The sequence below is a fragment of the Pelecanus crispus genome, chromosome W (genome assembly GCF_030463565.1).
Source record: "Pelecanus crispus isolate bPelCri1 chromosome W, bPelCri1.pri, whole genome shotgun sequence".
NCBI classification, from domain to species: domain Eukaryota; kingdom Metazoa; phylum Chordata; class Aves; order Pelecaniformes; family Pelecanidae; genus Pelecanus; species Pelecanus crispus.
Genome location: NC_134675.1, coordinates 14,969,283 through 14,981,130, shown reverse-complemented (window position 1 = coordinate 14,981,130; position 11,848 = coordinate 14,969,283). Strand labels below are relative to the sequence as shown.

General features: G+C 41.5%; 1 protein-coding gene across 1 annotated transcript in view; it reads right to left on the bottom strand.

Annotated features, from left to right (window-relative positions):
• Positions 1-699: 699 nt before the first annotated feature.
• Positions 700-11,848, bottom strand: part of LOC142596440 (integrin alpha-2-like) — a 75,525-nt gene continuing 64,376 nt past the window's right edge. The window contains 7 exon segments of the mRNA XM_075725537.1: positions 700-789; positions 1,563-1,679; positions 6,352-6,369; positions 7,395-7,433; positions 8,375-8,515; positions 8,839-8,943; positions 9,470-9,510. Of these exon segments, the coding sequence (XP_075581652.1) occupies positions 700-789; positions 1,563-1,679; positions 6,352-6,369; positions 7,395-7,433; positions 8,375-8,515; positions 8,839-8,943; positions 9,470-9,510 (551 nt within the window).

The window sequence follows — 11,848 nt, the reverse complement described above, 5'->3', positions numbered from 1 at the left end:
AAAAACCCCACCCCAAAACATAACATTTCATAGATACAAAATAAAGCTCAGTGTAACAGTATTGGTAGTGCTTCTCAAGATGAAATTTGAAAACCAGTTATAACGTTGCAGAGAACATGCTGTAAGTGGTTATGGAATTCATATTTTCTTCTCAGAGAGAAGGTTACAAAGGTTTGCTGGTGCAAATCATTTCTCTAAAACAATAAGGATGGAGCTAGTGAATGAAAAAATGAGTTTTCTTCTCCCAGTCTGGAAGCAGCATTCACCACACATTCATCATCAACTTAATAGAAAATGTCCTTTACACATATGGTACTTGTCAACTGAATTACAAATTGATGCTGTTCCACAATAATCTGAAATAAATTGTTTCATTCTGCAGTGGATCAGGAGAAGGGTTGCTGGCACAATATCTTACTGTAAACTCCGGACCTGCCAGTTCTAAGGGCTAAGTTTGTTTGAAAGGCAAAAATTTATAAGAAAAGGCACTATAAATCATTTTTGAAAAAAAACAAACTGTCCTGCAGTTACTCTTATAATAGAGTAGAATCTGTAAAATATTTTCATCTATAAAAAAGACACTTTCATTAGAAATGTTTAAAAGTTATTAAGCTTTAAGGCACTCCAGCTGAAGAACTGACTGGATCACTACTGTTGGTGGCTCAGATCTCCTCTCTTTATCCACATAACTCATCATCTTCAGTCTTTGTCCTTTATGAGTTCTGTAATTTCATCAATATCTTCTAGATCCTGTGTCATTTTCTCATACTGTCTCTTGAAGAAGCCAAGCTGTGAGAAGTATTAAAATAACACCACATCACAGTCAGTCATCAAGAGTTACATTTCTCAGCTAAGCTAAATAGCATGATGGTAGAAATGCACATGTGCATGCACACACATATGGTGTTTGATTTGTAGGCAATTTCTAACTGTAAAATGAAAGGAGCTGGGCCTTAAACTCCTGCCTGGTGCAACTAAATGCCAGAACAGCAGTGCTGAGTAGCCAGTTGTATCCCTGCCAAGATACAGGCATCTCCAGGCTGCTTTAATGTGCTAAGGAGCCCTTCAAGCACCAATGCCATGGCACACAGAAAAACTTTTCCCTCCGCTTAATCTAGGTATCCTTGGTAAATGACTTTTTGCTCTCACCCTTCTCTGTTCTCTTTTTGTCTGTTCAGTGTATATCCTATCTCCTTGCTTCTGTTCCCCAGCTTTGCCCTCTGGGAATATCATGGAAGTTCAGAGCCCAGCTGGGGAGTTGTGGAAGGAGGCGGGCAGTGTCAAAAGAAAAAAAAATGCCACTGCCCCTGTTTTGAACCATTGGCAACTCATTTATCATCTTCATGTTGCCAATTTCTATGGGGATCCATTTTAGAATTTTGATTTTTAAAGCACTTCTAAATGGTCCCATCAAGGGCATAATGTCAGTGCAGTATTATTCTTACCACTAAACTGCATGTGCAGTTTTGTTCAGCACTAGAGAAGAGAGATTCCAAAGAAAATAGCCCAAATGTATTTATCCCTTTCTGCTTTTCTTTTTAGGAATATAAACACCTACTTACTTTCCACAAAACAGTAACCAATACTAACAGCAAGAGGAGTCTAGCCAATATACTGCCAATCACAACACCAACTGGTATCTCAGCTTTCTCATCCAGCTTCATTATTGTAACTGGGATCTGAAAGCAGAGAGATTGTGCGTTAAGGGTTAATGTTAACTGCATATAAAGTAGGATTTGTAAACCAAATACTTCACTAATCAAGAACAGCTGGACTGCACATATTCCAGGATCAATGACTGGAACACACCAGGCAATTACAGCCCTTTCACTGGTGTCCACAGGTACCTGGTCGCACCACCATGGCACATGGCAGTGCCAGTTAAGGATTAGGGGCCCTCATCACTCTTGGCCATACACAACAGGCAGAGAAGCAATCTCTTCCTGCCAGCTTTCTGCCTCTCCGCTAACAGGAGGTCTTTCAGAGTTGTCCCCATAGTGCACAGACGCACCATCACTAGGTAAACTGGACATGCTTACATGCAGGCTGGGAATAGCCTGGTGTAGAGCCCCATCTGCTCAAAACAGACTTTTGCTGCATCAGCTGGAGAAGAACTACTTCCAACTGAGCATTATTAGAGCCTGTTATCTGTGGTGAGCAGCTGTAGAAGGCAATACAAATCATGGAAGCCAGACACCATCATGTACTCGCTGTGTCTGCTGAAATTTCTCCCCTCCTGCCGGGCAGGTACCTCTATCTCCTTTGCCTGCTGTTCCTACCTTCTGGGAAACCACTAACAACTTGTTAGATCATCTCATGTTAATCTCTGTTCTCCTGAGTCAACTGCAAGAATTTGCAGTAAGATGTATGGGTCAACAGGAGCGTTTCTAGCACACCTATGCTTCCTGAACTACAAGCAATGCCAGAGAGCTCCCAGAACAGCATATAGTGTCTGGAAGTTAGATTTCAGGTGATAACTTATTTAGTTGGATTGGGTATGACCAACTATATAGTTACATATAACATAGTTGCTCAGGGAGACATTGCTCTAATATTTATGAACTGTCAAATCTTTGGATTTAGTTTTGGAATTTGGAACAACATAGATTTAGCATGAAGGATTTTTTTCCTTCCTGAAACATGATAAAAGAAGTCATGTAGGTTTACTTTCTCAGTGCATTTGTCTGGTGTAATTTAATCTTAAGCTTTCTGGGAAACTTGCACTGGACTGACATCTCAGTGATTTAAGTAATTTCTGCTGGAAGGCTCCAGTGTTGTGCTAGGTGTGGCTATATGTATTCATTTCACTGAGGCAGGCTGGCTTTGTGTATTTTCTAACCAAATGGCCATAATGATGATTATAGCAAGTTAATGTTCTGTCCTCCAGCTGGCAGTCCTTTCCAATTTGGAAAAAATCTGAAAGCTTTTACGCAAAGGTATCTAAGCAGCTTCCCCACATAGCATCACAAAGCAATATTAATTCATTTGGCTACATGGCAACCCAGCTTGTCCAAATTAAAGAGCCAATCTCAAATGTATGTGCAGTTTGCTTAGTAATGCTTTCTCCATTGACAGTGAAGTGGCACTTTTGGAGAGGTAAATCTATGCCTAAGAACAAATGTCTTCCTTAAAGTAAAACTGTAGTCAGTAAGATACCACGGCTGGGATTCACATCATCTAGTGTTATATCTACAATATAGACCCTTGGCCTCCAATGGAGAAGGATAGGGTCTTTTAGGGCATAATTCACCTTACCTGTTTTTTAGAATCATCTTTAAGATGAGATTAACTACATCTCAGAAATACCTATTCTTTCTATAGATTAGGGTTTATAGAAGGGCTAACTCTGATGTGGATGATTAATGTAGATATTAAGTTGGATGAATCCTACCCAACCCAGTTACTGATCTAAAATAACAGGGCAAGTAGGGAAACACTCAGATTGTTACTGCACTGTCCCATTCCCAAGGAAGTATGAAGGGCACATCTGGCCTGCCAAGAAGTATGTGCAGTGCTGGGTACTGACTCCATTGCTGAAGTGGCGAAGGAAACTGTCTGCCCTAGGGAGAGTGTACCTCCATCAGCTGGCACATTTGCCAAGACTTCTCACAGGGCAAGAGGCTGTCGAGTAAGGATCAGGCTGTAAGCCTCACCAAAAGCCACTGTGTTTCTTAGGAGCCCTGTGGATAACTTTCAGGGTCTGTTCAGCCACTGACTCAGAGCTGTAAAAGTCCTAGCTGCAGATGTTTCAATGGCTGGGTCAGGAATCACCTTTTATTTGTCAACTGACTTAATCAACAGTCATTTGAATAATTATTCAAATTCTGGTTCTCCTGAAATCACCAACAAAACTACTGGTAATGTAAGTTTGGCAGTATCATGGTCCAGTTGTGGAAAAATGCCAAGTAATACATGGTTTATGAGCTACCTAAAAAGCCTGTACAATTAATTGGAATATTTGCATTGTGTATTAATGAGTTTCATCTCCTAGCAGAAATAATACCATGCCACAAAGATGAGGCACTCGGCACACTTCAAATACAGGCATGTAATTTTTCTGCAAAACCATGGCATTAGTTCCAGACCTACACATATATTCCCTTTGCTTCTTCAGGCACTGGAGGTTTCCCTGAATACAAATGGGTCTATTTAGAGGTTCTTTACAAGAAATGGAGTGATCCATGAGAAAACAATGGCAAAAAAAAATAGTACTGAATTATGGTCTTATTTCCACATTGAGATAGGTTAATCAATAACTGCTTTTGTACATATTTGAATTTTCCATTGCATGTGAATGAGCTATGCTACACATTCTCACAGATATTTGACTCCCTTACTAACTTGCATTTTGGTCTTCAAAGGCCTTGGTTATTTTTATGGATAAAACAGGCTGGTAAATCCTGTAAAAATAAATCTAAACTTAGTATTACAAATGGAAGAGTATTCCTCTAGATAGGCCAAGAGAACAAGGTATCTTTTTATTACAACACCACCACAGCACTAATGTATTCTTCAAGTGTTGTTTATGTTTGTATATAGTGGATGGAAACCTTGGGAGAAGGATTCTAGACTAATGGTGGTTTGGAGACTTTTCTTGAGATTAGCTGTGACTATGTTGTCCATATGACAGCCATTCCAAATGCAAAAAATACTCCACATTCTTTTAAAATGAGATTAAGTATATTTGCTGGAGACCTGTGCCAAACATCTGTCTACAAACATCAAACCAAATACACTTACAGAAGTAAGACTATAAATCAGATTTGGTAAAATGTTTCCCAGAGCTCATTTATCTACAACAATTAATTCTGTTGCAGAAAGAAGTCCAAATTTTGATCTTTTCATGAACAGGAAGCTAAATGAATTTCAGAAGTTTCTAACTGAGTTTTGCTGATAGTTATACAATCTATTTGAGATCTGCAGATTTTAACTAAGTCTGGTTTATATAGCAGTCAGCTGAAATTAAAACATTTTAGTAACTTAAGGGAGGTTGTATATAGCCAAAAGGATACATTAGTTCAACATAATCAAATGTCATCAGTTTGTAATTTGCTATGTACTCCTAAAGGACACTGAAAATTAAATATTATCACTTTAATACAGTAAAAGATAGAGAAGTTGACTGAAAGAGAAGATAAAAAAAACCTGTAAAGCTCTATTACAGGGCAAATTGATTAGAATATATACATCCTAAAAATAATTCTCTTGCTTTGAAATGAAGACTTCAGAACCAGAAAAGTCACAGTACTAAGAAAATTAAAATTATCTTTCTTTTTATTTGTCCCAAGCTAATGTGTCTATGAAAGTAATAATGTATCAGTAATCCAGACCTAATTTTGCTGGGTTTACTTATTAGCAATGAAACTGGAGAACTGGCTTTTCTTCTTTAACATATAGTTCAAGCAAAACAGAAGAATTTGATTATTATATGCATTTTTATAGTTATTTCAAAGCTGTCACTGCTACTAGCAGGGAAGAGATGGAGAAAAAAATAACAGTGAGAAAAGGAGAAATAGCTCAGCAACAAAAGACAGATGGGGACATATCTCTGACCTTTGAAAGAAATGGAAACTGGATATTCTTTCCCCCCTCACCTCTATCCAATGCTTCTGTTTTTCCCCATTTATTTTTTCCTATCACTATCTGTTCCTCTCCACTGCTCAAATTCTGACATCGCTCCCTCAGCTTAAACAAAGATGACAACAGAAATCTTAAGCCAATGCCTATTTGAAAAGGGACCTTGTGCCAGATACCACTTCCTTCTGCGCATGTGTCCGGAGGCAGAGGAGCATGGCTGTGCAGACACTACCAGCTCACCACTGTTCTCCCTGTGCATGGGAATGGCCTCAGGTTCATGGGAGCACGGGAACACTCGCCAGCTGTACCAGATGCAATGAGTGCTCTGTCCTTTTGCCTCCTCAACCATTTCTCTGCGGCTGGTTCTAGCAAGTCTACAGTCCCCAGCAGGGCCAGGTACTGTGGGTTTGACACAGGGAACGTGAGCTACTGTGCGTCCACAGCAGCCAACGCGCACTGAATTGACCATCACTGCAGTGTACAGTTATTGCACACCTGCACCGTGGCCATCTGCCCGAGTGGTCTGTCCTGCACTCCTAAATGTTTAGAAACCTGCCTGAGCACTATTCAAGGCATCTTGTTAATTCCCAAACACATCTTTCCTTGCTTTGCTTAGTAGGTACCAGGAAGCCTGCTGTCCTCTTCTTGGACAATGACTGATTGCCACTAAATAAAAAGGCTGATTATGTGGCATTGTTGGGTGCTTGCAAGATTATTTGCACTGAACATTGACAATCAAATAGAAAATAACAAAATGGGAGATGAGAGGAAAACTGTGACATGTGATCTTCCCTTCCCATCTCCCAATGGTAAACAAATTGTTTCCACTCACTTTCTTGTGAGGGTAGCAACCTTTTATTCAGGTCTGCACCTTCTGCATACCTGACAGCACTAACAAGTGGTCTTGACCCAGCTGATTTGAAAAATACAAACTTTTACAAAGACAGCGTCGTGGTTTAGCCCCAGCCAGCAACTAAGCACCACGCAGCCGCTCGCTCACTCCCCCTACCCCGATGGGATGGGGGAGAGAATTGGAGGAGTAAGAGTGAGAAACACTCCTGGGTTGAGATAAGAACAGTTTAATAATTGAAATAAAGTAAAATAGTAATGCTAATAGTAACAGTATAATAATGATAATAATAATAATGATACACGAAGCAAGTGATGCACAATGCAATTGCTCACCACCCGCCGACCGATACCCAGACAGTTCCCGAGCAGCGATCGCTGCTCCCTGGCCAACCCCCCCCAGTTTCTATACTGAGCATGACGTCATATGGTATGGAATAGCCCTTTGGTCAGTTTGGATCAACTATTCTGGCTGTGCCCCCTCCCAGTTTCTTGTGCGCCTGGCAGAGCATGGGAAGCTGAAAAAGTCCTTGACTAGCATAAGCAGTACTCAGCAACAACTAAAAACATCAGCATGTTATCAACATTCTTCTCCTACTAAATCCAAAACACAGCACTATGCCTGCTGCTAGGAAGAAAATTAACTCTACCCCAGCCGAAACCAGGACAAATAGTAATGATGATAATAACAGTATAATAATGATAATAATAATATACAAAGCAAGTGATGCACAATGCAATTGCTCACCACCCGCCGACTGATACCCAGACAGTTCCCGAGCAGCGATCACTGCTCCCCAGCCAACCCCCCCAGTTTATATACTGAGCATGACATCATATGGTATGGAATATCCCTTTGGCCAGTTTGGATCAACTGTCCTGGCTGTGCCCCCTCCCAGTTTCTTGTGCACCTGGCAGAGCATGGGAAGCTGAAAAGTCCTTGACTAGCATAAGCAGTACTCAGCAACAACTAAAAACATCAGTGTGTTATCAGCATTCTTCTCACTCTAAATCCAAAACACAGCACTATGCCTGCTACTAGGAAGAAAATTAATTCTATCCCAGCCGAAACCAGGACAGACAGACAGATGCTTTCCTTCACACACACTTGCATAAGTATATTACATTATCAACCTGACCTTTTCCTTTTAAGAGCTGAATGCTGAAGCTGACAACAAGCCTGCTGTTAAATGTCAATACCTGCCATAAGACTCGCCAAACAGACTAAGGAGACTGCGTCATGTTCCTGATGCTCTAGGCAAACCCAGGACTCCAAGACAGTTTGGTTGGTTGCCTAGCTGAGAAGCAAACATGGTCTCATTTCAAAAGTCTGGTAATTCATGATGAATTATATCCTGGAGGACACACAGTGATTTAAAATGGGAAAGTCAAGATATTATTGATGGATATTTTTAAGCATCCTGTAGGTTTTTAAGCAAGGACTGTTTCTTTGACACCAACTCTAATAAAAATAAAAAATCAATTAAAAAAAAATTCCATACTTTCTCTAACAAATATAACTGGCAGCACTAATAGGCTTTTGATATTTTGATGTGACTTAAAATGATCACTATGTAGGCTATGATGTTCAAAAGCTAAAAGCAGCATTATTTTCCAGGCTATGATGATACCATACTCTGCTGTCCTATGTTGAGTTTTGTGGAAACTGTAGTTCCTCTTGAATGAATTTAACAGATGCAGAAAAATGCTTTTTTACAGCTGTGAAGATCTGCATTATCACAGCACTTACTTAGGTTTTGTGCTGGACTGAAGGTTTTCAGTTCCGTTATGCAGCCTCACTACGTACTTAAAAGTAACTTTTAGATTCAAGTTTTCAATCTGGAAAGACACAACAATGTAAAGTAAAGGAAGGTCTTTCTAGATTGGAAGGTCTCTTTATGGAAGTTTGAAAAATATCAGGAACTAGGAAATATTTGAGTATTGGTACCTTCATGAAGACGCAGCTGATACTTACAGCAGCAAAGATTCCATTCCAGATCTGGGTGAACACATTCAGGAAATACTCTCCCTTCAGCATGAGGTCTTCCAGTTTGCATGTCATGGCACTGCACTTTGCATTCTTACAGTTCTTCCAGGGAAAACAGCAGAGAGGCAACAGCATGCATTAAAAAATACACTTTAACAAATGTTCTTTTAACATTCAGATTTTTCGCCCTTGCCTTTGCTATTCTGTGCATACAAATTAAGTGCTTGCAAGCTGTGAAGAACACACACCTTTTCATCTCTCTAAGGCAGCTGCAATATGTAAGAACATCCATAGGCTGCACTCCTGCACTGTGAGTGAGGAATGCCACCCCCCACCATAGCTGTCCCCACAGGTAGAGCAGTAGGCTTGAAAGGATCAGCTCTGTGCCCCTGTCCTGCAGTACTGCAGACCTAAGTCTTATTTACCAGTTCTTTGGAAGCTCTGAAGTTCTCTTTCTTGAAAGATGCAGAGTAAGATCTTTTTCCTATTTGCAGTGGATTTATCCAAGCTTGACAAGTAACACCTCTGGCCTAGGAAAGATGGCAGGAATAGAATTCAATAACATCATACTCAAGAGTTTATAGTCATCATAATAATATATATTTCTGTGATGAGATGGTGGCTGTGAAAGGCTAGATTGTGAATTATATAATACTGGATACTTTTGGAAACTAAGAGACCGTATGTGGTTTTGGTCAGAATTAAACTGCTCTTATGGTGACTTTTTTTTCCCCTAGATTGACCTGAAAGGTTTGTCTTGATCTAAAAATTCCATTTTTATTATACCCTTCCCAGAAACTTGGAGAGGGACCTAGTTGAAGAGCTCCAGGGTCGTATGAAAAGTCAGTTATGGACCGTAAAGATAATCCGCATCTGCAAAGTATTAGACCAGTGTACCACTGACATTGTGGTCCTCCCCCTTCCCTTTGTGAGGAAGGGACAAGGAGAAAAGGCAGAGATTCCCTGAATCTCAGCCACACTATGAGGGAAATAATTTATGTTTATGGTACTGATTAAACCCTGAAACACAGCAGTTTGTACAATTCAGTTCTTCACCTGATCTGTGGCGACTGCATTCATGTACATCAGTGGGTTATTGTCCTGGTTTCGGCTGGGATAGAGTTAATTTTCTTCCTAGTAGCAGGCATAGTGCTGTGTTTTGGATTTAGTAGGAGAAGAATGTTGATAACATGCTGATGTTTTAGTTGTTGCTAAGTACTGCTTATGCTAGTCAAGGACTTTGCAGCTTCCCATGCTCTGCCAAGTGCACAAGAAACTGGGAGGGGGCACAGCCAGAATAGTTGATCCAAACTGACCAAAGGGCTATTCCATACCATATGATGTCATGCTCAGTATATAAACTGGGGGGGGGTGTTGGCTGGGGAGCAGTGATCGCTGCTCGGGAACTGTCTGGGTATCAGTCGGCGGGTGGTGAGCAATTGCATTGTGCATCACTTGCTTTGTATATTGTTATTATTATTATCATTATTATATTGTTATTATTATCATTACTATTTTACTTTATTTCAATTATTAAACTGTTCTTATCTCAACCCAGGAGTGTTTCTCACTCTTACTCCTCTGAATCTCTCCCCCATCCCATCGGGGTAGGGGGAGTGAGCGAGCGGCTGCGTGGTGCTTAGTTGCTGGCTGGGGCTAAACCATGACAGTCCTTTTTGGTGCCCAACGTGGGGCCCAAAGGGTTTGAGATAATAACAGATTAACAAGTGTGTATTAAGGAATCTGTTAACAGTTGCCAGTCACAATATTAGTTCATCTGATCTGCACCATGCTCCTTTTTTTCCTGTACATGGTAAAGACTGGTGTTGGTTTTTGCAGTTTGTTGTGCTCTGCAGTGATTAGTGATGTTTTGCCTGGGAGATTTGTTATTAAAACACTGGCCTTGAGCACTATTTGGTATCTGGGGTTTGTACTGAAGCCATTACTGTACTTCAGGTACCACCTTATGGAGAGGATTAGCAATTATACCTCTTCCTCTGAGAGGTTTTTGTGGAGGAAATACAGAACAGTACCTTTGCTACCTTCTTCTATGATGTTTCCTCCTTCATTACAATAACTTTTCAGTATCTTGAACATCCTTGGGTAGCTAAGATACATCTATTGCTATTTCTTGGGAATACTGTTTCGGTTTTGATGAAGGTTAGTAAGCAATTTAAGAATATCATCCAGAGATCTGCCCCAAGGCTGGAGAGTTATGAGTGGCAGGGTGCGTGGGATAGCATGGGCAAGTACCTAGGGCAGTGGGCACCTCCAGTGTTTTGTAACTTCACCCCTGAACAAGTGCAGAATCCTGAAGAATTAGTAAAGTATTTGGAAAAACTATGTTGTCACCCTGGCAACTCCAGAGAGACACAACTCATTGCAACATGCTGGGGACTGGCCCATGCCTATCGAGACCTGTTCAACACTATTCAGAACCCTCAAGGGAAAGAGAAGGTCTCTGGATTGGATGACAAGGCAACAGGCACTGTGGCCACTCCAACCCCCGCCACAAGCACTGCGGCTACTCCAACACCCACCACAGGCACTGCAGGCACTCCAACCCCAGTGACAGGCACCGTGGCTAAACCAGGGAACCAACCCATGCCAGTATCAGTTGCCCCTATACAGAAGAAAAAATACACAAGAAAATCAGGTCGTTTAGTAAGGGAAGAAGATGAACCAGGGCCACCACGAGAAACAGAGGAGGAAGAACCCATAAATGAGATGGTAACCACCCGATCCCTATCCCTGGGTGAGCTGCGAGATATGCGAAAAGCTTTCAGTCGTCATCCAGGCGCGCACATCATCACCTGGCTGCTCCAATGCTGGGATAACGGGGCCAGTAGCCTGGATTTAGAGGGTAAGGAAGCCAAGCAGCTGGGATCCCTTTCTAGGGAAGGGGGCATTGACAAAGCAATTGGAAAAGGGGCAAAACCACTCAGCCTCTGGAGGCGACTTCTGTCAAGCGTGAAGGAAAGGTATCCCTTCAAGGAGGATGTTATATACCGCCCAGGCAAATGGACCACCGTAGAGAGGTGTATCCAGTACTTGAGGGAATTAGGCGTGCTGGAGGTGATTTATAGTGACCTGAACGATGAGTAGTTACCCAAAGGTCCAAATAAAGTCAGGTGCACACGACCCATGTGGCAGAAGGTGGTACAGAACGCAACAGCATCGTATGCCAACTCGTTGGCAATACTGGCCTGGAAAGATGAAGAGGCACCAACAGTGGATGAAGTGGCTAGACAACTCCGTGAATACGAAGAAAGTCTCTCTTCCTCCCTACGGGCCTGTGTCTCAGCTGTGGAAAAACTGTGCCGAGAGTTCCAACAACTCAGAGAGGATCTGTCCTACCCCCACCTGTACGGACCAGTGTCTCAGCCATTAGGAGTCAACGTCCTTCTGCTCAAGAGAGAGGATATAGAGGATATA